This window comes from Mirounga leonina, unplaced genomic scaffold, assembly GCF_011800145.1.
Source record: "Mirounga leonina isolate KUSES-001 unplaced genomic scaffold, KU_Mleo_1.0 Mir_53, whole genome shotgun sequence".
Classification (NCBI taxonomy): Eukaryota; Metazoa; Chordata; class Mammalia; order Carnivora; family Phocidae; genus Mirounga; species Mirounga leonina.
Window position 1 is genome coordinate 42,453,057 of NW_023270807.1, and position 26,670 is coordinate 42,479,726.

At 38.8% G+C, this 26,670-nt stretch overlaps 1 protein-coding gene across 1 annotated transcript in view; it reads right to left on the bottom strand.

The window, feature by feature from the left end:
* The window catches only part of SNAP91 (synaptosome associated protein 91), a 143,854-nt gene that overhangs the window by 15,072 nt on the left and 102,112 nt on the right, over positions 1–26,670 (bottom strand). The window contains exons 16-24 of the mRNA XM_034991106.1: positions 21,735–21,842; positions 20,854–21,093; positions 20,563–20,640; positions 20,320–20,391; positions 19,798–19,881; positions 12,349–12,483; positions 10,557–10,706; positions 6,621–6,651; positions 5,614–5,725 (exon numbers count right to left, since the gene is read on the bottom strand). Of these exons, the coding sequence (XP_034846997.1) occupies positions 5,614–5,725; positions 6,621–6,651; positions 10,557–10,706; positions 12,349–12,483; positions 19,798–19,881; positions 20,320–20,391; positions 20,563–20,640; positions 20,854–21,093; positions 21,735–21,842 (1,010 nt within the window). The remainder of the gene's footprint in view (positions 1–5,613; positions 5,726–6,620; positions 6,652–10,556; positions 10,707–12,348; positions 12,484–19,797; positions 19,882–20,319; positions 20,392–20,562; positions 20,641–20,853; positions 21,094–21,734; positions 21,843–26,670) is intronic.

Genomic DNA, 26,670 nt, shown 5'->3' on the forward strand with positions numbered 1-26,670 from the left:
TCAAATTTATCAAATGACACTATCAAGAAAATAAAAAGACAACTCATAGAATGTGAGAAAATATTTGCAAATCATATATTTAATAAGTATCTAGTATCCAGAGTACATAAAGATCTCTTAGAACTCAACAATAAAAGACAACCCAAAAATAAAATGGGCAAAGGATGTGAAGACATTTCTCAAAAAAAAAAACAAAAACAAAAACAACTAATGGCCAATAAGCATGAAAAAATGCTCAACATCATTTGTCATTAGGGAAATGCATATCACAACCACAAATGATACCTTACATATTGCTGGTGGGAATGTAAAATGAATTGGCTGCTGTGGGAAGGTTTGGCAGTTCCTCAAAAAGCTCAACAGAGGGTTACTCATGAGCCAGCAATTCCATTCCTAGGTATATTCCCAAGACAACTGAGGACATATATTCACACACAAACTTCTATACAAATAATAGAAGTATTCTTCATAATAGCCAAAAAGTGGAAACAACACAAATGCCCATCAGTTGATGAATGTGGTATATCCAAACCATGGATTGATTACTCAGCCATAAAAAGGCATGAAGTACTGATACATGCTACAACATGGATAACCTTGAAAACGCTGTGCTAAGTGAAAGAAGCCAGGCACAAAGCCCTCCATATTATAGGAGTCTGTTGATATTGAATACCCAGAATAGACAAATCTATAGGAACAGAGTAAATTATTCGGTGCCAGGGGATAGGGAGAGGAGGAAACTGAAAAGGGACTTTGTTTCTTTTGGGGGTGATGGAGATACTCTGGAATTAGATAATAGTGATGGTTTTTACAACATTGCAGATATACTGAAAATCACTAAACTGTACACTTTAAAATTGTGAAGATGGCGAATTTAGTGTTTATGTAAATTTTATCTCAAAAAATAAAAAAAAGAGAACATATTGAAGGGTAGCAGAGTATGCCATCCCTAAGTACGCCTCTTTGGCATAATATTATTTTGAGAAACAGCAGATGCAGGAGGAGTTCTGAAAACAGAGTAGAAGTTAAACTTCTGTAAGGGACGTTTACATTACAAAGGAAATCTCTGGAAATTTCCGTTTGGAAGGGTCTCTCCCACTGCAGCAGGAAGAGAAGGTTGACTAAATCACAAGAGGATCTTATCAATGGAGAAGACACTGCCTGAAATCTACAAAACAAATCTTACGTTTCGATTACCCTGCTTTTCCTGGTAATTTCCCCCAGCCTGGCCACTGAACAGCTTGCTTGTTTTTGTCTTCAGCTGCAGATGGTGTTGAAGTCAGTGGCTTAGGCTACCTTGTGGAGTTACTCAGTTTTCCCTGGATAGCTCCCCTATACATACATACATATATATATATGGTATACATGTTGTTAAACTGTTTTCTTTCGCTAACCTGTCTTTCATTATAGGAGTCTCAACCAAGAATTCAGAAAGTTAGAGGGCAAGTTATTTTTCCTCCCCTATGCTACAGGTCTTATATTTTCAGATTCACTCTTTACTCATCATTTCAATAGGTTAGGTGGTAGACTATTCACCAGACCCAGAATCCTATCATTTACCAGGATTGTATCATACAGTGATAACTGTATTATTTACCAGAATTGTTAACATTAGAACTTCAGGATATGAAAGAAAAAAGGTTTTTATTAGTTATCAAAATGAAATGAACCTGTAGAAATTCCTGAGCAAATAAATGGGTCAAATAATTTAAAGACAGTCTAAGTTTGCTATTTTGCCCAAATAGATTAACTCTTAATAATTTACTCCCCAATTATTATTTATCCTAATTTTTTTTGTTTTCTTTTTCAATGTTCAACTGAATGTTTCTTCTGTAGGCATATGAAAATGTTGTTTTTAGGGAAAGAATTGTGGATTCTGTGGTCTCTTGCCAAATGCATATATTTCTGAATTTCAAGTATCTTCCCAGTTTGTCTGATGAAAACTTAAGAGGTCTGTTGTGCATTGGAAAACAGGAAGAAGTAGCCGTGGAAACACAGGGTCCTTGATGGCCATGACGACTGAGCCCTGCCAGCAGACATATTTCAAGTGTTCAAGTCCTTTTAACAATTTTTAGATCTAACTTGAGTTCTGTGCTCTGACAAATTCTATAGCTGCACCTCCAAGCAGCAACTGAAGGAAATTTGAAAGAAACTGGGAAGAGCAACCTTAGCTCTTGTTGATCAGGACAAACTTTAAAAGGCAGCAGGAGGATGCTCATCCTCACATCTGCCCTTTCATCTCCTATTTGAAAGGAGAGGTCTACAGATTACCAGGAAAAATGGAAACACTGCTTTGCTGCTTCTGAGGCATAAGTCTTATGTCCGTCATTTCTCTTCTTTTTCTTGAATATTCTTAGAAAAGGAGACTCAAACATATTTTAAGGAATAGGAAAGTGGAAGAGAGTTCTTATGAAAGAATTGGCTGGAGGGAGAAGCCAGAGGCCTTCTTACATAATTAAGCCAGAATAATTTCTGAAGTAAAAGCAAAGCCTGAGCTTTGTTAAAGAAGAGCTTTGCAGTAAATGGGATAAAGGGCAGTGAATTTACATAGACTGTATCTAAGACTTTATCTTAACAGAGATAAAATAACTCTGCATTTGACCACCTTTATATTGTTGCCTAAAATGTCAAGGAAAATAAACAAAAGAAACAGAACTACACGTTAACTCTGCCCTCCTGATAAATTATTTCTGTTGTTCTAGTTTCTTTCCACAGCTGTTGTGGATATTTTATGCTAAAGCATAATGTCTGTTCCTCTCTGGAGTTTAATTACAAACAGCTTAAAGTCTTCTGCTTCATAAATAAAAATAAGGAGTTTTGGAGTTTTAAAAACAATGAGAATATTACTCTCATTCTCGGTGATGGTGCCTGCCAATCAGATAATTAGTGGCCTTGTTGTCCTGAAGAAGCAAAACAGCTGTTAAGTATCTGATAAATTCCCAACCTTGTATGGTTACAGTCTTGATCTCAGGAAATGCGTTGACCAGGTAAGCTCTCCAACTTATTACTTTTTTTTTTTTTGAGAGAGAGAGAGAGAGGAGGGGCAGAGCGAGAAGGAGGGAATCTTAAGCAGTCTCCACACCCAGTGCAGAGGCCAATGTGGGGCTCCATCTTATGACCCTGAGATCATGATGTGAGCCAAAATCAAGAGTTGTATGCTTAATGAACTGAGCCACCCAGGAGTCCCTGAATACTATTTTTAAAGTAGTTCTCCTTTGTCTGCTTCCTGGTTAAATGGCCTCATTGCTTAGTGAACTGCCCCATAAAGAAACGTGGACAACCACTGTCTTCTGGCTTCATTCACAATGATCACCAGTAGTGTGGATTCTACCTGAAATTTTCTTTTTTGTCTTCCTTTCCACCTTCACTTCAGGCTCTCAACCACTTTTTGTTTTAAGCCTACAGTTGATCTGCCAAGTACCCATATTCTCACCACCCTTTCCTCCAGTCTACCTTAGATTTTGTTAGCACCTATCACCATGACTGTTCTGAAATCAACCTGTTAAAAAGCAATTAAAAGATTTATCCTGCTGATAAGGGCAACACCACTAAAGTATAAACTTCTCAGAACACATGGCATCTCTCTAATTTTGCATAGAAGAGAATAGGAAAATGAGTTCCTTTAATTTGGTAATGATAATATAAATTGTGAGATTTGATGTCAATATGTGGTATTCAGAGATTTATAAGATCAGTTCTAAAGAAGCCCCTTCTTTCTTTAGGGATTCTATTTACATTTATTGAATCTCTTTCCCTCTATCCCCAACAAGATAGTAGCTCTCAAATGTTTCTGTTTCTGAGAACGGAGTGCAGCCCCCTAAGACAGAGAACTATCTGCTTATGGTCTCAGCATCTATCTGGGCCACCAGCTACAGGTAAACGCTTGAGGTCCAGGGTAATAATTATGCTCCTTTCACCCTCAAAATGAGTCCTGGTTTGGAAATAAATTATATGGTCATCCTGGGCATAGGTCAGTTTAAGAGATATATAGTTTTTTACTAAGTATCCTTTGCAAAATTAAAATGGAACTCCTTATTTTAAAGCTAAATATGGTCCTCTTAAACACTGTTTTAAGATAATCCAAAGAAATATTTAAGGAGATAAATACCTAGATACAATAGGCAATTTTCTCATTGTTATTTGTTAGAAATTACATCTTAAAATTAAGATCTTTCAGACTTTGAGCTCACCAAAGGCAGAGAATATTAGTCCTTAAATTTCCCTCATTCTAACTAACAACCATGGGGTTGGGTAAGGAGACTAGAGGTTTTGAGAACTCAATACTGAGCACAGAATGTTTTTTCTTTTTTTTTTTTAAAGATTTATTTATTTATTTGAGAGAGTGAGAAAGTACATGAGAGGGGGGACGGTTAGAGGGAGAAGCAGGCTCCTCGCCGAGCAGGGAGCCCGATGCGGGACTCGATCCCGGGACTCCAGGATCATGACCTGAGCCGAAGGCAGTCGCTCAACCAACTGAGCCACCCAGGCGCCCCAGAATGTTTTTTCTTATAGAAACTACGGTATAAGTTGTAATTCGATTAATACTATTAGTATTGTTTAGTGGTAAATTTTAGTTTAAAAGGTCTTTTTCCAATTGGTTTAAACTTATTTTTATTTATTAAGCTGTAATACAACTGTTTATATATAAAACATTACTATTTATCAAGTTATTTAAAAGAAAACATTTTAAACTCTAAAATTCAAGTATTTAATTTATGGAGCATGATTACTTTTAATGATTACTTTTAATGGCATCTGAAGGGTTTATATTCTAATTTATATTAATTCACTTCCATGTGTTTGGCTGGGGTTGGTGGGTGAGGTTAGGAATTAATTCAGGCAACAAGGAGAGATGGCACCAAGAAAGCCTTAGAGAAGAGTGTGAGTTAGGTGCAGGGAGTGAGCCAAGGTGAAATTACAAATAAGCTTGGGAAACAGTGACTAGTATTGTTTTTGCTAAAAATGGGGCATACACAGGAAAACAGTAAATTTCCTATCCTGGAAATGTCTTTTTTGTAGTTTCAAATCTCACAAAATAATAAATTCCAGTGAGATGCTCTTTCCAGAGTGAACGATGGTATTAATCGAGATTTAATACACAAAAATGAAATCTATTTAAATTTTATAGAAAAGATGGTGTTGGTAGTTTCAATTTTAAAAAATGGTGAGCAGAATTAATAGGGTTTTAAAATGAAAGTCCACTTACACGATAGAAAACTGCCCCATCTTTCTGGTAAGAAAAAAACATTTTTCCTTACTTATTAAGACAATCAGGTAACTTGGGCAAGAAAGGAGATAAAAATATAGATAATGATCAGTGATGTTCAAGACTTTTGAAAAGTTGTTTCCATAATTGTGTAAATATAGAACTGATAGCTAAAGAAGCTTAAATACTATTTTGAAATAATGAAAATAAAAAATAGGTCACAATCTTTATTAAACAGAAAGTCATTGCAAGTTGCATTTTGGTAAATATTGCTTCTGGCTTAGGTTCCTTCCATGTGGGTGAAAAAATAAAATGTCAGTAGCAAAATTACACAAAGTGCACTCGGTCCTATACACTAGGAAAGTGGCAAACTGTCGGCATCGCCCTGGCCTCCAGTGGCTACGTACCAAAGGTGCACTTGGTGGGACGCCTGCTGACCAGGTGGCGGGGGCTACTTTCGGCTGCCAGTTGGCTCCACCAGTCAACTTCTTCTCTCCCGCATTCCACTGAAGATCTCCCCTAAAATCAAGCGGGCAAAAACACACAAAAGTATTAAAAGACACTAATCAGAAAAGAGTGTGTGTGGCTCATAACTTGGGGTTAGAAGCAGTCTGTTTGAGTTATTGAGAGAAAGGTTAAAAATTATAAAGGAGTCTTATATCTAAGAAAGCATAAAAGCATTTGATAAAAAAAAAAATCATTTAGAGTTTGGATCTCAGTGGTAACAGGAATTTCCTATCACTTCCAATAGAAGAATGTGTCACAAAATTCAACCACATTCCTCACTGGTTATAAGAAATTCCAAATAAGTATATTATAAAAACTGTATACCTGTATTCTGTCAAATACCTATATTTTGTTTCATACATGATGGCACTTCTAGATCTGAGAGGGCTCATCAGAAGGTTTCACACAACTACATCATGACTATAACCTGCCTTACAGTGAATTGTAAGATACATCTATTGTAAAATGCATCCCAATTTTAGAAATGTTGAAAAGTGCATCTAAAGAAAAGGCACATTGTTTATTATTCTTACTATCCTCCTTAAAATTGATCCTTCATGAGAGACTTTTTAAAACCAATATTAGCTAGGAATAGTGTAATAATTCTAGAATTTAAAGCTTCTAGAATTTAAATCTATTAAAGCACTCAAACCATAATTCCCAAGTATTTCTAGCCTAACTTAGTGGTAATCTTGGAGACTGAAATAGATTGTCCTTTTTCATTGCAGAGTCAACAGTTTGGAAGTTCTAGTAGAATAACAACAAAAACAAAAATCCAGAATGTAATAAAAATGAATTTTGAAATTACCTAGCCTGAGAGTGAGTTATTGCTCCAATGAGTTTAATAGTCTCAAATAAATATAAATACATTGTCACAAGAAAACCAGATAACTTCAAAAACACTTACTTTTTGGATGTGGTACCAGAAATTCCAAGATCTATAAAAGGATAAAAGAAAGCAGAATTTAAACCTCTATACTCAGCTTAAATGACATGCCATTTAAAGGATCAAAGAGTCAGAGGTCTAGAAAAAGTCCATATTTTGCCTAAGAATGACTGTATTCAATTTTACAAAGGAGAAACTATGTTAGGAAACATGTTCAGAAATCTAACATTTTCTTTTACTTCACGTTATACTTAAGGATCACAATTTAATGTCAACTGGTGTCTAGAAAAGAGTAAACATAGCAGGCTCGAGACTATTCTCTTAGAAAGGCCTATGTGCCTGGCATCTGGGAACCTAGCTTAGTAAACTGTTCTCTATCCCGAGAGAATACTTTTCCTAATGATAAGGGTGGCTTACTGTGTCTAAGCTGTTTGTACAGTGTGGTTCGTGCTGGACGCCTGCTTTCCTTCTGTGAGACTGAGACTTTGGGACATGTCAGGCACAGAGGACCTACATGATCAGCATCCAACAAAACCCCTGGGTGTGGAATCTCTACAGGGCTTCCACGGGCAGGAACATCACGCGTGTTGCTGCATTTTCTTGTGCTTTTCCCCTCATGGGAAGGGGAGAGCATAAGGAAGTCGGTATGTGGATTCATCCAAGCTCTGCTGTGTCTTTTTCCCTGATGATCCAGCTGTGTGTCCTTACTATGCTGCTATAATAAATCTTAGCTGTGAGTACAACCATGTGCTGAGTCCTGTGAGTCCTAGCGAATCTCTGAGTGAAGGTGGTCTTGGGGACCCCGGAACTGGCTTATTCATTCTACTCTAATCTCAGTTCATGTATTACTTCAGCAAATATTTATTGAGCCTCTACAGATGCCAGGCACTGTTCTAAGCACTTGGGATATATTAGTGAAGAAAATGAAGATCCCAACCCTGGAGAAATTTGCTTTCTAATAGGGTGAGATAGATGATAAAACAATAAAATAATAAATTACATAGGCCCCTAGAAGGTGATAGGAAAGCCCATGGGAAAAAGCAAAGGAAGGGCAGGGTACGAGGGATCTGGTCAGGCAGGGTGAGGGTGAGGGGCAGGCGGCATTAAACGGGGTGCTCAGGGAAGTCCTCATGGAGAAGGTGAGATTTGAGCAAAGTTGAGCAGAGGTGTGGTGGAAGAGCCTTCTAGGCTACTCATGTGATGCACTCTCTGCCTACTGGTAAGTCTGTTTCACATTTGGAGAAACTGCCAAATTGCTTTCCACAGTTACATTTTCACCAGCCATGTTAGAGAGTTTCAATTTCTCCACATTCTCATCAACACTAGTTATTGTCTTTTCTGATTATAGCCATCCTCATGGGTGAGAAGTGATACTCATGCAGTTTTGATATGCATTTCCCAGATGACTGGTGCAGAGCCTCTTTTCATGCGCATATTGGCCACATGTCTATATTCTTTGGAGAAATGTCTATCTAAATCATTTGACCATTTTAAAATTAGGTTGTCTTTTCATTATTGAGTTGTAAGAGTTCTTCATTCTGGGCATAAATTCCTTATCAGATATATGTTCTACAAATACCTTCCCCCATTCTGTGGGTTATTTTTCACTTTCTGGATAGTGTCATTTGCAGCACGGAAGTTTTTAATTTTAACGTAGTTCTATTTATCTATTTGTATCTATTGTTGCTTGTGCTTTTGGTGTCATAGCAAGAACATTACCCAATCCGAGGTCATGAAGATTTATTTACCACTACATTTTCTTCTTAGAGTTTTATAGTTTTGGCTCCTACATTTAGTTCTCATCCACTGTGAATTAATTATTTTAGAGTAGGCAAGATAGCTAACTCTATCCTTTTGCATGTGGATATCCAGCTGACCCAGCACCATTTGTCGAAAAGACAACTCTTTTCCCATTGAACTGTCGTGGCACCTTTGTTGATAATCAATTGAGCACAGATGTATAAGTTTATTCCTAGACTGTCATTCTATTCCATTGGGGTATATGTCTATCCCATGCAGCAGTACCACTTAATGACTATAGCTTTGCAGTTAAGTTTTAAAATCATTGTGAGTCTTCCAAGGTTATGCTTTTTTATTTAGAGTGTTTGGCTCTTCTGACTTCCTTGCATTTCCATATGAATTTTAGGTTCAGCTTGTCAATTTCTGTAAAAAAGCAAACTAGAATACTGGTAGGGAGTATGTAGATAATTTTTTTCAGTTTTGGAAGATATTTTAATTATATTATTATTATTATTATTATCTTAGAGAGAGAGAGAGAGCACAAGAGGGAGGGGAGGGGAGGGGAGGGGAGAGAGAGGGAGACAGAATCCTAAGTGACGCGAGGCTTGATCCCACAACCCTGAGATCATGACCTGAACTGAAATCAACAGTCAGAGACTTAACTGACTGAGTCACCCAGGTGCCCCAGAAGATACTTTAATTAAAAAAATGTTTACCTATAGTGAAAATCAGTGTTTTCTTGGGGGGAGGTGAGTTGTTACATTTCTATAAATTTTGACAAATACATGAATTCATGTAATCATTACTATAATCAGGACACATAGCAATTTAATTACTCAAAAATATTCTCTCTTACTACCATTTGCAATAAAAAATGCACTCTCAGCAGTTAAGAGGTATAAATCCCTTATTTCTAAAGGAGAATCTGGATGACACATTAGAATGCCAGTAAAAGCAGTTACCACTGGCAACCATCCTTCAGTGAGATGAAATTTTAGAGTAGGAACAAATACTCAAATAACCTCTCCATGGGTGTCATCAAAGCATTTTCATGGATGTCCAGACCAGGAACAATGAATGGGAAGCAAAAGTATGTCCACTGGATAATTCATAGGGAAAAAAGTCTGTATCAAGGACCTTTTAAAGCCTTGAGAAAAGTGAAAGGTATCTGCAGTGGTGAACCCATTCACCTTAATGAAGAATCAAATTCAGAGTTAAAAGAAAAGGTCAATCTTTATACCAGCTGCCCTCATCTCCTAGGACTCTCTCCTTCACTTGTCCATCTCCAGCCTCTGGTCTCCTTGTTGTTCCTTGAACATACCAGGCAGTTTTCTGCCCCAGTGCCTTTGCACTGGCTGTCTCCTTTGCCTGCAAATATTCTCCTTCAGATATCCATGTGGCTCATCCTTTTATCTTCAAATCGTTGCTCAAACTGTACCTTCTCAGCGAGACCTACTCTAACTCCCATTCTGCAGCATTTCCAATTCCTCCTTGCCTGGTCTGTTTCTTCTCCATAGTGCTTATATGATCTAACATACTACAGAATTTATTTGAAAATGTTTGTTTGTCTCTCCCCTTGCTGAGTACCCTAAGAACAGAAATTTATACCTATTCTGTTTGCTGATTTATCTTTAGAACCTGGAAGAGTGCTTGGTACTCAATAAATATTTGTTCAGTGAGTAACTTAAATTCACATGGATGGGGGCACCTGGGTGGCTCAGTCGGTTAAGCGTCTGCCTTCCTGGGATCAAGCCCCGCATCAGGCTCCCTGCTCAGCAGGAAGCCTGCTTCTACCTCTCCCACTCCCCCCACTTGTGTTCCCTCTCTGTCTCTGTCAAATAAATAAATAAAATCTTAAAAAAAAACTCACATGGATGCTCAATTGTCAATATTTAAGTTACTCTATGTTCTTATTTCCAAGTGTAATGAAAAATTAAGTACTTACTATACATAATGCACTTGGTTTCACACTTTCATATGCTAATTATACCTGTAGTAATTTAGATTAAAAAATGGCCTGGGAACAGCTTGTGAGACAATGGCACACTGTTCATCTTCCAAGGAACTGTACTGGGTAAAGCACTAAGAATTTCTGTCTACTCCTTGATATACTCACCCACAAGTGAATCCAGAAAAAAATACATATAAAGAGATAGAGAAAAAAATTTGCATATGATGCAGTAAAAAACAAATCAAAACAAAAACTGTATTACTCACTGCCTACTAAGCTGGCAAGAGATGAGTCAAGGTCACTCCCAAGGGCTTTGCTTGCTGCCATAGCTGGACTGGGGGGTACCATTGAAATGGGTGCAGGCTGCCCGGCTGGTGCCATGGTTGGCATCAGTAGATCACCTAGACCATCAAACACTGGAAATCAAATAGACCAGGTTCAGAATGCTTAGGGGGGAAAAAAAGGCCATATGCAAAATTAAAGGGAAATTATCTTCTGAAAAACGATAAAACAAGTGAATATACAATCTTACAAAAGAGGGCATGTCATCCATACTTTTTATGACTATAACACCAAGAAGAACATTTCTACATATGTCTACTCATAAAGTACAGAAATACTAGTACACATAAACAAAGATGGAAAAAAAAATCTGTGTAATGTACAGGAAAGAGCACAGATTTGGGGGTTGGAATTAGGCTCAAATTTAGTTGCATGCCTCACTACCTGTGTGACTTTGAGAAAGTTACCACCTGAGCTTTAGTTTTCTATCTATAAATGGGGAGGGTACTACTACCACATGGTTTTGCTGTGAAGATTAAATTAGATAATATATATGTCTTTATTATAATGCCTGCTCTATGCAGGCAGTCAGTAAGTGGTAGCCACTGATACGCTTATCAAAAACAATCGCTGAAATGCTTTTTATTGAAAATGGTAGTAATTTACAGCAAAGCCTAAATAATTTACTCTCAAATCCTACAATGCTTATCTTTTTTCTCTACAATGCTTATCTTTAAAACAATTCTTAAATGAGAAAAGAAGGCTGGATCTCCTGGTTTCCTATGAAGTCGGTGTTGGAATAAAACCTGATCTACTGGGCAGGATGTAGTAATAAGTATCTGAAAAACAGTTGACCATATTTTAGAAGTAAAAATTTTGACCCCCCCTCATTATAAGCAGTCAATTTTGGTTCTAACTTTAAAGGGATGTTTAAAGGGAAAACTATTTTAACTATTGGGAATCATGCTGTTATTGGTGGCTCCTGATCACCATATAACCAATTACCAACTTGCTTAGTTCCTAGAATACAGAAAGACCATTCAAAATACAGACTCAGAGGATTTGCATAAATTGACGTTAATATCTTATCCATGTCAAAATTTTTGTCGTTAATTTTCATTAAAAAACTTCGAACATTTATCATCAACACTACTGTACAATAATTCTAAGTTGGAAAAAGACAGCACTGGCAATAGAAGCAACCAAATTGTCAGGCAGGGGATATATTTAGGGTGTTTTCTGAAACACATTTAATTGCCAAAAACTCACCAATTGAAAATTTGTAGTAAGGACCCAGCATGGGAAGAGTAGAATGGAAGAGAATACAAACAAAATGACAGCAGGATGAAAGATTAAAGGCAGGCAAAGAATACTACTTGTGTCCCAACTTCATAAAACCGAGGGCCATGCAAGCTTCAGAGGGTGTAAGCAAAGCAGTGGGAGTGTCCACACACCTAGATACTGTGTAAAGTGTTTGTTTTCCCTTAACCACCTCTAAACCACGTGCATGGAAGCTCATGCAAACAGATGGTGTGTGTGGTGTTAGATTTCTGCTAAAAATCAAAACAGAAACACAGAAAAGGATTACAGGTTATCCTTAAATCTTCCAAAATGTACTGAAAACATTCACTTAAAATACAGAATAAGAGACTTACTAAAGTTGTAAAACCAGGTCACCACTCAGTATCTGCTTGTAAGATTCCTGATATCATACTAACCTTAGGTGGGCTATTACACAATCAGAAAAAAGGAACATCTGAAAAATCACTGCCTTACCTGACGGATCAAAGGAGCTGCTGCTAGAAGTTGAAGGTGTTGTTCCAAAAGCTGCCTCAAAGTTGGGCTGTAGCAGGTTATTCTGAGCTGGAGTCACTGGTGATGGAGAAGGGGCCATAAAAGAACCCCCAAATCCTGGGAAAAACACAGTTCCAGAAAAATATAAGCAGAAACAACTAAAGGTAGGTAAAGGTCAGGAAAACAGGACAAATTATAGGAGACTGAGGAGGGATTGAATGCATGTAGATAGATGAGAAGTCAGTAAAACTGGGAAGTTAGTTTTTTAAAAGTTTTTCATGTGCCTTGGTATCTGTCATGTATTTTTAGAAGATTTTCATTTAGTTTTTAAAATCAAGTACAACATTCAGTGTTACACTAGTGTTTCAGGTGTACAGTACAGTGAATCAACAACTCGATACGTGACTCAGTGCTCATCATGATAAATTACTCTTTAATCCCCATCACCTATTTCACCCCCCCCACCTTCCCTCCGGGAACAGCCAGTTTTGTCATGTATTAATGAGATCGAAGTTCGTTAGAAACAAGATAGCACTTAAGAATATATACTCTTGTTAAGAGAACCTGTGGCAACCAAGTCTATTATTACAATGGACCTAGCTACCTAAAGCTAAAAAAGTCTCACTAGGGTTAAAACTGAGATAATTTCATTATATCAAAATTTTGTTTCTTCAAAGCACAATACTGGGTAGCTAGAAAATGCTTAGTTGTACACATTGGCTCAGTGTAATAATAAAATACAAATCAGAAAAATATGCATGCACTTTGCCACCAAATCCTCCTTAATAACTTTCATACCTGTTCTAGTCCCATTGCTGCTCCTGCTAAATGTGGGCTCCCCCAGATCAGTTCTCAGGATTTATAAACAGCCACCCAGAGGGGCTTCCTGCATCTAGTCTGGACTTCCTCCAATCTAGTCTCTGCCGTGCAGCTAGAGTGATCTTTCTGAGTAGAAAACGTTGGCAAAGTTACTTCTCTAACGTCCTTCACTGGCTCTCCATAACTTTCAGATTCATGTAATGCAGATTCCTTTGTACAGCAATCAAGTTCTTCTGTCTTTGTTCCCCTGCCTGCAAACTAGGTTGCATCCCTAACACCATCACGGGGAGTCAGATGCTCACTCCAGGAGGGCCTCTTGGACTGAAACTGTCACCCACTGCTATTAGCCACAGCTATGCCCGCCCCTCCCACTGCAAATATGTGTGTTACATGCTCTGCTCTTGGGTCCTCTGCATCTGATACACAGCTCCATCCCATTCCCATCACATGTCCTTATTTCCATCCCAGCCTCTGCTTCAGGGATGGCTTTTTGGTGTCAGGAACTGTCTTCTCCTGTTTTTCACTAATATTCAGCATAATGCCTAAAACACTGAATTAATATTTACTGAATAAAGATACTTCTGAATATAAAAGGTGGGGAGAAATCAAATTCCATTGTAAAGTAACCAGCCTTCAAATTATTTACCTTTTGAAGGCTGGAAGCAAATAATTTCTCTCAAACGACAGATAGAAGCAGAAGCAAAGCTCACTCTGTACTGTTTCTGTATAAAACACACAACCAGTGAAGGCAGCAATTTCTCAGTAAGACAATGGAAGATGTTCTATTACCAAAGAATTTGTTACTTCCAGAAGTCTTTTCTATACTCAGTTTGGGTATAAATATTCCTTTCTAATCTAGCCACATCTTCTTGTTCACAAACTGCTTGCAAAAACATAAAGAATGCTTAAAAAAAAAATCCTTAAACTTTCATTCTATAGAACTCATTTATAAGTCTGAAAATGACTTCCACTGAAATTCTCCGGCTATTGTTTTCTAAAGCAGGCAATAACGTTCAAGTCATGCTGCTCCCAGACACTGATAATGATACAAGTTTAGGCTTTTCTTGTATATGTATGAAAAAAATGCAATTTGGAAAACTGTTACCTAATAGAGGATGGTCTTTAAAGTTCACAGTGGCTACCCTGACGTAATTTTAGTATTTTAGTGACATAGGCATTATGTAGCTTTCCTTACTGAAGAAAAGACATTCTCCAGATCTTTAAGAACTGATATTATGAAGCAAAAATGGGCTAGAAGTAAGTATTTTTGTGGACGGGATTGCTTGGTTTTAGGGAGATTGATGGCTGTGTTAAAGCTGACTTTTGGGAAACATCCCACACCTCAAGTTGGAATATGGCTGTGGTTAATTTAGGCAATTTTTCTATGGTGTGGTTCTCTTTGTTATAGGTGAATGTGGAAACAACTTTTCTTGACTCTCAGTTTCTTCAAACTTGACCAAGAAGAGACAATTTATTCTAGAATCACAGCATATTAGTGTTGGAAAAAGCCTTCTGATCATCTGATTCAATCCTATCTTTCCATGACTGGAAAAAGGGATGCAAAGGGAAGGTGACATATCCACCCAGGATTGAGTGATAGAAAGAGAAAAACGACATTTACATAAGGCTCATCTGCTTAGTACTACTGAGTTTCATAAGATAAGTAGATCATGTCCATAGGTGAATAATGAAAAAAAATTAGTGACTTCTCTAACAAAGTGAAGGTAAAGCCAACACTGGCATGAGGCTCACCACGTACCACCAGGGGCACAATTCTAAGCATTTTTTTTTTTAGGTTGAACGTTATGAACCATATGGATTGCTAATATTTGACCCTTTTGGTCCCACAAAAACAGCAGGTTTATATTGTTCAAACCAAACCATATATTAGCTCATTTAATCCTCACAACTCTGTGAAGTTTTACAGATGAAAACGCTGAGGCCAGAGAAGTTAAATAATCTGTCCAAGGTCAAATGATGGCAAACGAGAGCCAGGATTCCACACAGCAATCTTCCAGAGCTTGGGTTTTTCGCCACAATACTACATGGCGTCTTTTCCATAGCCAGGAATGACTCCAGAGTTGTACTCTTCCTGCAGGCTTATAAACTTGACAGAGATCTAGAAAGATGACTTTTTCCCATTATACTCAGTTCTTATGAAGTAGGTGCCTCCCTCACAAATCTAGACTAATTAAAAAGCTGTAAGTGATACAAAATAACCAACTGATTGTCTTAAAGAAAAAAAACCTATTGCTATACTCTGAATGAAAGGTTAAATAGGAAAATTATAGACATTAATAAGGAAACTCCTCCTGTTAAGTGAAAAGTTTTAGAGGCCTGGAATAGAGGTAAGTAATACGAAAACCCAAACCACTACTCTTTCTTTCTATATGGTTCTAAATTATACTAAGGAAGATGTTCTATGGAATTGAAGGTAACAATCAGTAGGCTTCTGGATATCCTACAGGCATATTTGGACTGTCTTACACTATAACTAAATCGCCGTCTCTCTTCAAGTGCTCAACCATCTACAGATACACTGCCTTTTGTCACAGGTAGTCTTATGAATCTACCTTCCTAAAGGGAACAGCCAACACACTTAAGGAAGTTCTATTAACAGACATATCAAAACTGACAGTCACAGTTGATATATCACTTGGGTCAGGAGAGTGAAATTTTAAAACCACTGGTAGATAAACACACTCCCACACAGACCACTTTCACACTCAGATTCGTTCCATTATGTAAAAGATGATGTCATCTCAATTACTCTGTAATATAATCAGCTGTTAACACATTCCATTTCCTAAGATCAATCTGAGACAGTCAATATTTCTAGAACTAATACCCTTTTTTCCGACACGTTTCAAACTGCTCCCTCCACCCCAGAGTATGAAAGAATTGGTTCTCTGTAGATCTTCCCATTCAGTGGATATTATTAGTTATTAACTCCACACTGAACATTTTTATATTTTAAACCAGTTCAAAGACCTCTGTGGCTCTGCTAAAAAGTCATCTGTGTCATTTGGTTAACAGAGAATGCAAAACTACAAAGGGCTCATATTATTCCCTGCCTTTGGAATTAAAGATAGGATGTGGCACATTCCTATACTAGTACAAATCTATGGTACAGTCACCCCAGAATCATGTCTATTATTGAAGAACATGGTTTTCCTGTTTGATGTCAACCTCAGAAGTTAGGCATAATACATCTAATCTCCCTTAATAATCCATTTTTATGTCTGTCATCCAGTAATCTATATATCTCAAACGTCTAAGTTTTTTTTTTTAAAGATTTTTATTTATTTATTTGACAGAGAGAGACACAGCGAGAGACGGAACACAAGCAGGGGGAGTGGGAGAGGGAGAAGCAGGCTTCCAGCAGAGCAGGGAGCCCGATGCGGGGCTCGATGCGGGGCTCGATCCCAGGACCCCGGGATCATGACCTGAGCCGAAGGCAGACGCTTAACGGCTGAGCCACCCAGGCGCCCCTCAAACGTCTAAGTTTTTAGCTGGTGTATCTGAAGAGGAGTTTGAGAGCTGTGTTTTGTGTTAAGTGCCCTGCCTCTTATCGTATTTGCAGCTTCCAAAGTCCACAGCGACATTACAGTGGAACCCCGGTTCTTCACCATTCAGGAAAATACCAGCTGGCAGTCACTGGTATGAAGTGGATTCAGCAACCAGGAGTGTCATATTTAGCCAGGGTAGTCTGGAGAGGAGAGGACAAACACAGATGAACCACTGTTGCCCCTAAGAAAGATGGCCAAGTGGCGCCTGGGTGGCTCCATCGGTTAAGCGTCTGCCTTCGGCTCAGGTTATGATTCCAGGGTCCTGGGATGGAGCCTCGCGTTGGGCTCCCTGCTCAGTGGGGAGCCTGCTTCTCCCTCTCCCTCTGCCTGCTTCTCACTCTCCCTCTGCCTGCCGCTCCCCTCTGCTTGTGCTCTCTCTCTGTGTCAAATAAATAAATAAAATCTTCAAAAAAAAAAAAAAGATGGCCAAGTAGCCAGTCTGAATGAGCGATGAAAGGGGAGGGTAGCAGCTGGGCTGTGCTTACCCTTGCCGGCCTCTTGAGAGAAGACTGGACCTCATACCAAACTTCCTACACTACTGAAAGGTGACAAGCGTCCTTTCGTGAGGTCATCACGCATTACTAATCCAGGAATGGATGTTCTGTGCCTGCCGTAGCTGGCCAGGACCGTTCATTACATGAAAAAATAAGACCCGGCCGCTAACTCTTTCAAGGGTAACATGAAAAGCAGGAAATTTAAACATGGCAACTTCCTTGTGCCGACATGACCCACACCCTCATCAGTCCCCTGCCAACCTCATGACTAAAATGCATCCCTTGTGGTGCCTGGGGAGGGGCACTGGAAGCTGCATCTGAGTATCTGAGGCCTCTGTGAGGCCACCGCCGCATTTCCTGTTGCGTCCCCTTCTCAGTAAAGTCAGGGTGAGGTAAGCCAGCAGTGTCTTGTGAGTCTGACTGATAACCTGAGCCTGAAATGGACGACTGCAGTCTCGCAAATGGCAAACGCTTTGCCTGTAAAAACAGTAATTTCTCATGCAGCTATCATTAAGCACTCTTCGCCCAGTCTCCAGGGAAGTCTGATAGTTGACTTTTACTATCTTTGAGTCTTTGAAATGTTCCCTTTTATGTTATCTATCCCATCCTGGCAATAAGCAATAATCCTAGGCATCTTGGACCAGACTACTCCACACTATGTCCTTGTTGAACTGGGATCTCTCTCTAGAGGTTTTCAGATTAAAAACAAAACAAAACAAAAACAAAACAAAACAAAAAAACCCCCAACTAGTTAAAAAAGTGGCACAGGTAGCAGCAGCTTCAACCCCGGTAGAAATCTGACAGTTTCTCCTAGAGTGATTCATGTTACAGAATCAATTGTCAAACATAATGGTATCTTTCCACAGAAATTCCTTAAAAAATGGGCACAGGCAATACAAGATAAAATTCGCTACATAAGCACATTACTTTTTTAGTAAACAAAAAGAAATGGCTAACTGAAAGTAAGGCATTTAGGAACATCCCAGGAACCACAGGGGTGACTTGTATACGACTGTGATTTTAATACTCATTTAATAAAATCCTAGGAAATAACCTTCTATCAGACAGTGCCTTGTTTTTCAATTTTATGTCTCAAAAGGGAAAGAAAACATGCACCGTGAAATTTACATATCTGTTACTTATAAAGATACAGTCAAACTTAACTTCCACAAAATACCATTTTACTTTAATTTAATTAATTACCAGCTAGTAGGTCTGCCGATGCTGATGAACTAGAAGCAGCCTGAGGTGCAGGTTGGGGTTCAGAAGCACTACTTCCAAATGCATCTACCCATTATCCATTATGCAGCAAAAAAGTAAAAGAATGTAAACAGTAAGTACAGTAAGTAAATTAGTGTTTTGCCAAGAAATGCATAGACATGACACTGTGTGGTGAGCTTGTCACCTGTGGATAACTGAAATGATTGAGTGAGCTGAATTATGCTCTGACCAGTTTATTCTCTCAAAAAAGAATTCTAGAATATTTCAGATTAACACCCCTTTGTAAGACAATTCTTTTTTAAAGAATAAAAGTTTTGGACTAAATCCTGACATCTCTTAAAATAGGACCAAGGTTTAAAAAATTTTGCCCGAAGGCAATACAATGGAATTTTCCCATTTAGAACTCTATTAAACTTAGAAAAAAAATTAACAGACTTAATTCAAGCAGCAGCAGCAGCTCCACTTGTACCCATTTATCAGAGTTCAGTGTTTATTTGCCACAAGTTTTGAGCTCTGAATGTCAGAGACTGTGACACCATTGTACCCCTTATGGCACATACCATGATGCTTCTACATACAGTAGGTAAGGTACTCAGTGTGGTTTAACTTGCTAAGAATGGCATTTGAGCCCGGGGCATACACATTTGTGGATGTTCATGAAGAAATCACTTCAAATCTGTACGTTTCCCTATAAATTTACTGCTACTAAATGACTTTAAATGCATCACCCTAATGAGTAGTGCAAGAGTTAGTTCAGTACATCTCCCTGCCGTCAGATAACATATAAAGTAAGGGGAAAATACATTTAAACCAGTGAAACATCTTCTAGTTCTCTGGGAAGATTTTAAAACATTAAGCTCAATAAACCCTACAGAATAATGTATGGCTGTACAGCTTATGTTTTCAGTTTCGACTGGCTTGTTTTCAATTCTAAATTATCTAGTTAACGTTTATATTGCTTTTAAGAACTTAGAAATGCCGATTTAGCCAATAGATCAGGTTCACCAAGGAAGAACAGTAGAAGGAAATTCCAACCAGCTGATTCTACATTAGGATGAACAGAAAGTTAAAAACACAAAGACTTCAAATGAAAAATGATCTGGTTCTGTTAGGCCATGCATTGAAAATTATGATGAACTGATGAGGATGAAGATGATGATGGCAAAGCAATGGGAAAGATCTTAAAAACTTAAGTTTACAGTTAAGAGATGGAAATAACTTCAGAGTCAAAAGAAAGAATGATGGAATATAATGAAAGAGAAGATGTAGAAATTGAGGGAGGAAAAAAATAAAGATTGTTTACATGTTGAAGGAGGAGAGGTACGCACCCCCAAAAAGGTCTATCACGCCTGAAGAATCCACCTTTGCTGGAGAGGCAGTGGTTGCAGGAGACGGTACTGCAAATGCATCCACTGCAGTGAAGCACACAACAGGAAAAATCACACGTCACCCAAGGGAAAATAAAGCCATGCATGAGCCTTGACAGATGGCTTCCTGGGATTTCGTGTTTAACAGCGGGCAGTAAGATCGCAGACAGTCTTAACAGTTAAGACAAAGCAAATGGATTTAAAAATATACACTTTCCCAAGGAAAATAACATTTGACTTCTTGAACTCAGAGGTTTTAGCGCGGGTGGGTGGGGGGAGTTGTCTCTTTTCACCAGCATTAGATTGGAAATTATGAACCTCATCGGTTGGTGATGGGCCAAAATGAGATTTTTTTTTTTCTTTTCCAAGTGAATTTTGAGTTTAAAAGAACTCCAGACAAACCTGCACGTCTTCGTGTCCGCCTCTCCACACACAACCCCCACCAGACATCTCAGAAGGCTTGGCCTTGGCAGAAGCACTCACCGGATAAGAGGTCAGCAGTGAGCGAGCTCTCAGGCACAGGAGAGGCCCCTTGTGGTGGAGAGGAGAAAGCGTCTTCCCAAAGTGAAACAAACCAAAACCAAGCAGAGGTAAGTAGAAAGCGGAAATCAGAGTTCAATATCTAACAAATGCATTATCACAGGGGAGCATCAAGAGTTCAGTCATCAAAACATCGGGGAGGGGGGAACTAATGTTCAAAAAAAAAAAGGGTGGCTTTGGTTTTACCTGTACCAAACAGGTCTATGCTAGGAGCAGCATCCGGCTTAGGCGCCGCGGCGACTTCCGGAGGGGCCTCAAACAAATCTAAGACCAAGAACACATGCCTTTACTCTACTGGGCAGACCAGCCTGACACAGCATCACCTCCCAGTTGTGCATCAGCACGGGGGAGAATTCCGAAATAGGCGGCATGGGGTTGACCCGGTTGTCATGCAGTAACAGTTGTGTGCGCAGGGCATCTCGGGTACCAGAATTCAATCCACCCGAGGGAGAGAGTTCAACAACAACGAAACATTACCACCAAAGATATCTAGAGCAGGAGGAGCGGCGGTGGCGGTGGCTGAGGTGGTGGCGGGGGCGGCGGTGGCCGCGGTGGCAGCTGCGACAGCGGGAGCAGGAGAAGGAGCAGTGGCGGGAACCGGAGGGGCTGTGCTAGCTGTAGGGGTAACTACAGGAACACTGGTCTCAGGTGGCTTCATTGCAAAGAGGTCCAGCTCGGGTGCAGCCTCTGCACTACCTTCAGACGGGGCAAAGGGGTCTTTTGGAAAAGGAAGGTGGAGACACACATGTAGCATCAGTAAGGAAAGAGACGAGAGAGAGAGAGAGAGGCATCATAACTATGGGTAAGAGACACCTTACGCAGATATTCACACACTAGCTAGGCATTAGGCTGCCTGGACTGAACTACTATCCTATTAGCAACGGTCAGTGATTAGGATGTTTTTATAAAAAAAAAAAAAAAGAAAATTTAGTAGGTAACACAAGTTAAAAAACTAAAACGCTTCAATGTTAGATGAGCCTACGGTCTAGGATTAGAGATTGTTCTTCAAATCCTCCATCTGGGCAATTTGGTAGCTTTGAAAATTCACTAAAACATACCTATATAGTAGAACTCAGTGCTACAGAAGAGTACAATCCAGCAGGAGGGGATCAAAAAAACATTAAGAGAGCATACTTGCACTGACAAAAATTGTCAATCTTGAGAAATTGTCAATTTTGATAAGTATGCATTTGGTCGTCTTAATGTTTTAAGTGCCGGCGCTACTGATTCAGTTATGATGAATGATCCTTTATACTCAGAAGAAATTAAAGTCAGAAGAACATATGGCCACATCTCACTACGGGAGTTTCACATGGGGACAGAGAAAACAACAGACTTGCTCGCGACTATGGACCCACCATTTCCTGAGCATGCATCAAGTGCGGCGGCTACGGGGGCTGGGGTCGCTGGCGCGGCGGCCCCTTCGGATGCTGCAGGGGCCTCCCCGGGAGAAGCTGCAAAGGCATCTTGGGTGCGGTTTTTAAAACAACACAAATTAAAGGAATAAAAAGAGAAGAAAATATAGTAAAAGAACCAAGTTAAATTGCAGAAAAGGCTCCCTTATACAACATGAATTTCTTCAAATGCATTCTTACGGCCCATGCACTGTTGGCGGTCACAAAATCGTGATTCTTTGGCTCCTTCGTGTTAGTTACATGCAAGTGGTACAGCGTTCATACTGCTGAGGCCTGTTAGGATCCATCAGGTAACACGATTCCCATTGTATAAGGGCTCGGAGAAGCATGTTTTATGTAACATTAGAAATTAATGGATGTGAAAATTAAAACACAGAAAATAACTTTATTAAGTGATTTAAGACATTAATCTTTCATGGCCGGTGAACACTTATTCACTATGTTACTATGATGTCTCTTTGACTGGTGGTTTCTACCAAACATAGATGTCTTCTTTAATGGCAATAAAATTAAACATACGATGGTAATGTAAACAAATAATTATAGTTTAAAAAAGTTTTATGGTCTAGTACAGGCATAAACACTGTTAACATGAAAGGTTTACTAAGTATTCATAAGAAAGTTAAGTCTTTGTTATCCTTGAAAAACATTTTCAGATACAACTAAGGATTTAAGGAAATAGATAACAAAACTAGGGGATGACACTATAATGCCTTTACTTCAACTTAAATTTATCGTTGTTTTAAAATATTGTATTCCTCTCATTATTTAGAAAATGATCTATTTTCAACAAACTAAAAACATAGTTTCATGCTTTAAGACTATAAGCGTATCACTATTTATAGCAGAAAATCCATTAACATACAGGCAGCCCCAGTTTATAAATGCCCAATATATAAATGGCTGATGTGTACAAACAGCACCCAATGTGTTTCTGTCAGTAAACCATGTTAATTTGGTAAAAAAAATCCTGGAGTCTTCAAAGAGATTCTATAGCTCGAAAGTACAAAAGAATGAAGCTATCATTAGCATGATTTGCTGAGAAGAAATTCCTGGAAATATCCACCTAGAACCTGCCACTTACCTGCTAGACTTCTCATCCTCAAATACTGCCTTCCACAATATCTACAAGTGTCCCCTAGAACACCGTTCCTCTGGCTGTTAAGGATTTATCATATATGCTTGTGAAATGCTACACAGAATATCCCTTTTCTTGGAGATTTACGTAGTATACATTAGGCTCTAGGAAGTCCTATAGTGAAGGCACTTGTCTCTGAGTTTAACCCAGCATGTTCGAAACTGATCTTAGTATGAAACAGACTTTCCTGCCTTCCTGTCCTGAGGCCCGGCATTAAGTGGAACAACAAACAATAAATTGGTCACTTGGGTTGAAAGGCCCTTTACAAGAACACAAATATCCTAAGGAGGTCACGTACCGCATGGAGCATTGGGTGTTATACGAAAACAATGGATCGTGGATCGCCACATCAAAAACTAATGATGTATGGTGACTAACATAACATAATAAAATTAAAAAAAAAAAAAAAAGAACACAAATATCCTTAGAAGACACAATGAGACAATCAGTTATTCATATCTTACAGATTTATTTGATCTGCTTGCTTCCCTCAGCTACACAAGGATGAGTATGTTTTCGGAGCAAGGGTCTGTCAGGGGAGAGGCCAAATAATACTGGAGTGTGGCTAGGCCAGGCTTGCTTCCCCAGATGCAATGCTAAGGCCACTGTAATAGAGGGCTTAGAGCAATATGAAAACCCTAAGAACCAGGGCAGAACACAAGAGAGTGTAAGAGGAGGTTGGCAGGGCTGAAAGTATTTTGCCACAAGTCAGGTCTGTTTTCTTTCTTTTTATTCCCATAAAACCTTGAACCAAGGCTAATAATACTAGAACTAGTAAAAATGGTCATAGCAGTCACTAGTGAGTATGCACCACTGTGTAAATACTTTATGGACATTATTAAATTTAATTCCTGTAACTATCTCACAATATAGGTTCTATTATCTCCACTTCGTAGATAAGAACAGAAGCTTGGGGAGTCCGAGTGACTTGACCAAGGTCACCAAACAGGCAAATGGTGGTGTCAGGATTTGGTCGTCAATGGACGGAGGTTTGTGTGTTTAGCTATTATGCTGCACCGTCAAGAGCCACGCCACACTCTACCGTTCCGTCCTTGTTGGATGGAATAAACACCAGTTATATCAGTGTTGGGGGTCAAGTAAATACCCATGGGCTGGCCTCTTCAATTACCTACCAGTTTTCACCTACGTGTAAGTAGGTGAAACCCATATTTGTAACCATGTCCTCAGAAAAGGTTTTTTTCTTCCCTGTCATCCCCTTTTAATGCTTCTCCTGTTACTTAAAACTAAACATTACAAACTCCTCTAGTCCCATCAGAACTTCTCTTAAAGGGCACCTGGGTGGCTCAGTCATTAAGCGTCTGCCTTCAGCTCCGGTCATGATCCCAGGGTCCTGGGATTGAGCCCAGCATCAGGCTCCCTGCTCCACGGGAAGCCTGCTTCTCCCTCTCCCACTCCCCCTGCTTGTGTTCCCTTTCTCACTGTGTCTCTCTCTGTCAAATAAATAAATAAAAATCTTTAAAAAAAAAAAAAAAAAAGAACTTCTCTTAAGGACAGGAGGCCAGCTGCTCCAGGTCCTGTCTGATAAGTCTTCCAGGCCAGGAGGGAGAGATTTGCATGAGCGAGGCTGCAGCCGAACCCAGCCCCAGCCACTGACTGACTAGCCAGGAAGGAAACCCTGAATGAGAACAGTCCAGCAGAGCTCAGTTGGCTCCAGAGCTGTGAGAGGTAATAGAATTTTTTTGTTGTAAATAAAACAAAACTTGTTCTACTACCTAGCTTTCTTTATCAATGGCAGCATTATCCTTCCAGTTCTGAAAACTCAAGCTCTTTCCAATCAAGTTCTCTTTCCCTTGTTACCATTTGCAGTTCATTTTTACATTCTGCTTATTTTCAAACAGTCCTATTTCCTGGAAATGCATGTTCCTGCTGTTCTACAATTATGTACCCAGTCCAGACCTTCCCCAGCAAAATCATCTCCCTGATACCGCCGCTATAGACCAGCCTTTTTTTCCTTCTAGCAATCTAGGAAGAATTTTCTCTTAATTTTTTTAGCATGTGACTACCTTTCTAAAAATTTCATTTGAAAATTTTTTTGTTTCATTTTTATTTCATTTGAAATTTACTTAGCTGTAATTTTCCCCACCTGAACTCTCCCCATGTTCTCCAGTCACATGAGCCATCTTTAAATCACATACTTGGCACAAAGGTTTCAATCATTGTCAACAGCCTGGAAGTCACTATTCCAGTCTTCCCCAAAGGTCCCAGGTTATAAGACTCTTACATGAAATCTATTTTTAAGTGCCTGTATTTAAGTTCTGGTTTTAAGGAAGGTTGATTAACTTAGTTTGTCAACAAACTCGTGCAAATGAAAGCAGGCTTGCGAGCTAAGTTCTCTGGTTTTCCAGCCACTTGGTTTCATGCCCACAGACTACATCCTCATGAGGGCTTGCTCACGTACTGACATAGGTGATTGAAAGGGTACCCTGGCAAAAGTGTAGAGGAATTAGTATCAATTTAGCATTCCCGTGCTTAGAAAAACCCTGTGTTGTCACGGACTAATGTGTTGCTGTGAGCAAAGTTTTCAAGTGAAAAATAGAATATTTTAAACAAGTTTGTCTTTTATCAGTATCTGTAAATTTTACTGATTTTTTAAAAGCACAATACTACCTTGCAGTCCTGTTCTGCATGACCACAGAAAGCAGATTTTTTTCTTAAAAGTTCACTTTAAAAAATAAAGCATTTAGTAAGTATAATGTTTCTGAAAAAAAATTTTTAATGACTTAACACTGAAATAACTAAAATGTTAGGTGGAATGTCAATCTGGATATTTAAAACTGATAACATTTCCTATTTTTCAAATTTGTAATGAGAATGCATAGAAAATTTCAATGTTTTAATATTTCATACTCATGAAATTAATTAGCTACTTTTCAGAAATTAAAGCTCTTTAACTTACTTCTAAAGATATCTATTTAATACTGCTGTACAAGCTAGATAAAACCTCAAAAGCACGTTTTAAAGTCATGTAAACAAAATATCTGGTGCCCTTGTGTATTTAAGAGTTCTATCACCCATTTTAGTGATACAGAATAAGAAAAAAAATGGCCACACAACATGGCCCATCTCTAAATAATTTGTTGTAAATCAATAAAGAGCATGAAAGAAATTAGGGAATATCCTTGAAAGCTACATAACAGTGACATGTATAGGCTCCTGGCCATAAATGATAAGAGATTTTATAGCTGTCAGAGGTCAGGAGACAGGTTGTGGGACTATCCAGATCAATAAAAAGGATTGTGATGAGATTTACAGATGTACTCACTAAACCTACAGCCAAATGTCTAGAAAGGATACTGGTAAAATCCCAAGGAGGGCTCCATTCTTTGGCATTAAGTTAGATGGCTTTCTGAAGCATTAGTCTTTTAAATCTGTATTTCAGGTTAGAAAAAGCCATGACAATATTTACAAACACACAGATTTTTCTGCTTGAGGAATACAGAAAAATCAGTAATAAGTGATCAACACAAACAGCAGGATGGCACAAAGACTGTATCAAAGCAATATATTAGGCTTTATTATTCTAGAGAGCCATGAGGGAAGCAAGCTGGAGTTGACTGATTTCTTAAAGGCAATTAAGCTCCTTACAAATGTACTGAAAAACAAAAATCTAAACAGCTAAAGATGTAGAAATGTTCAAGCACACAAGAGTTATCCATCGTGTCCATATCTTCCTTGACGTTTTTCTGTCAACATAAGCCTATGAGAAACCACTCATACCCA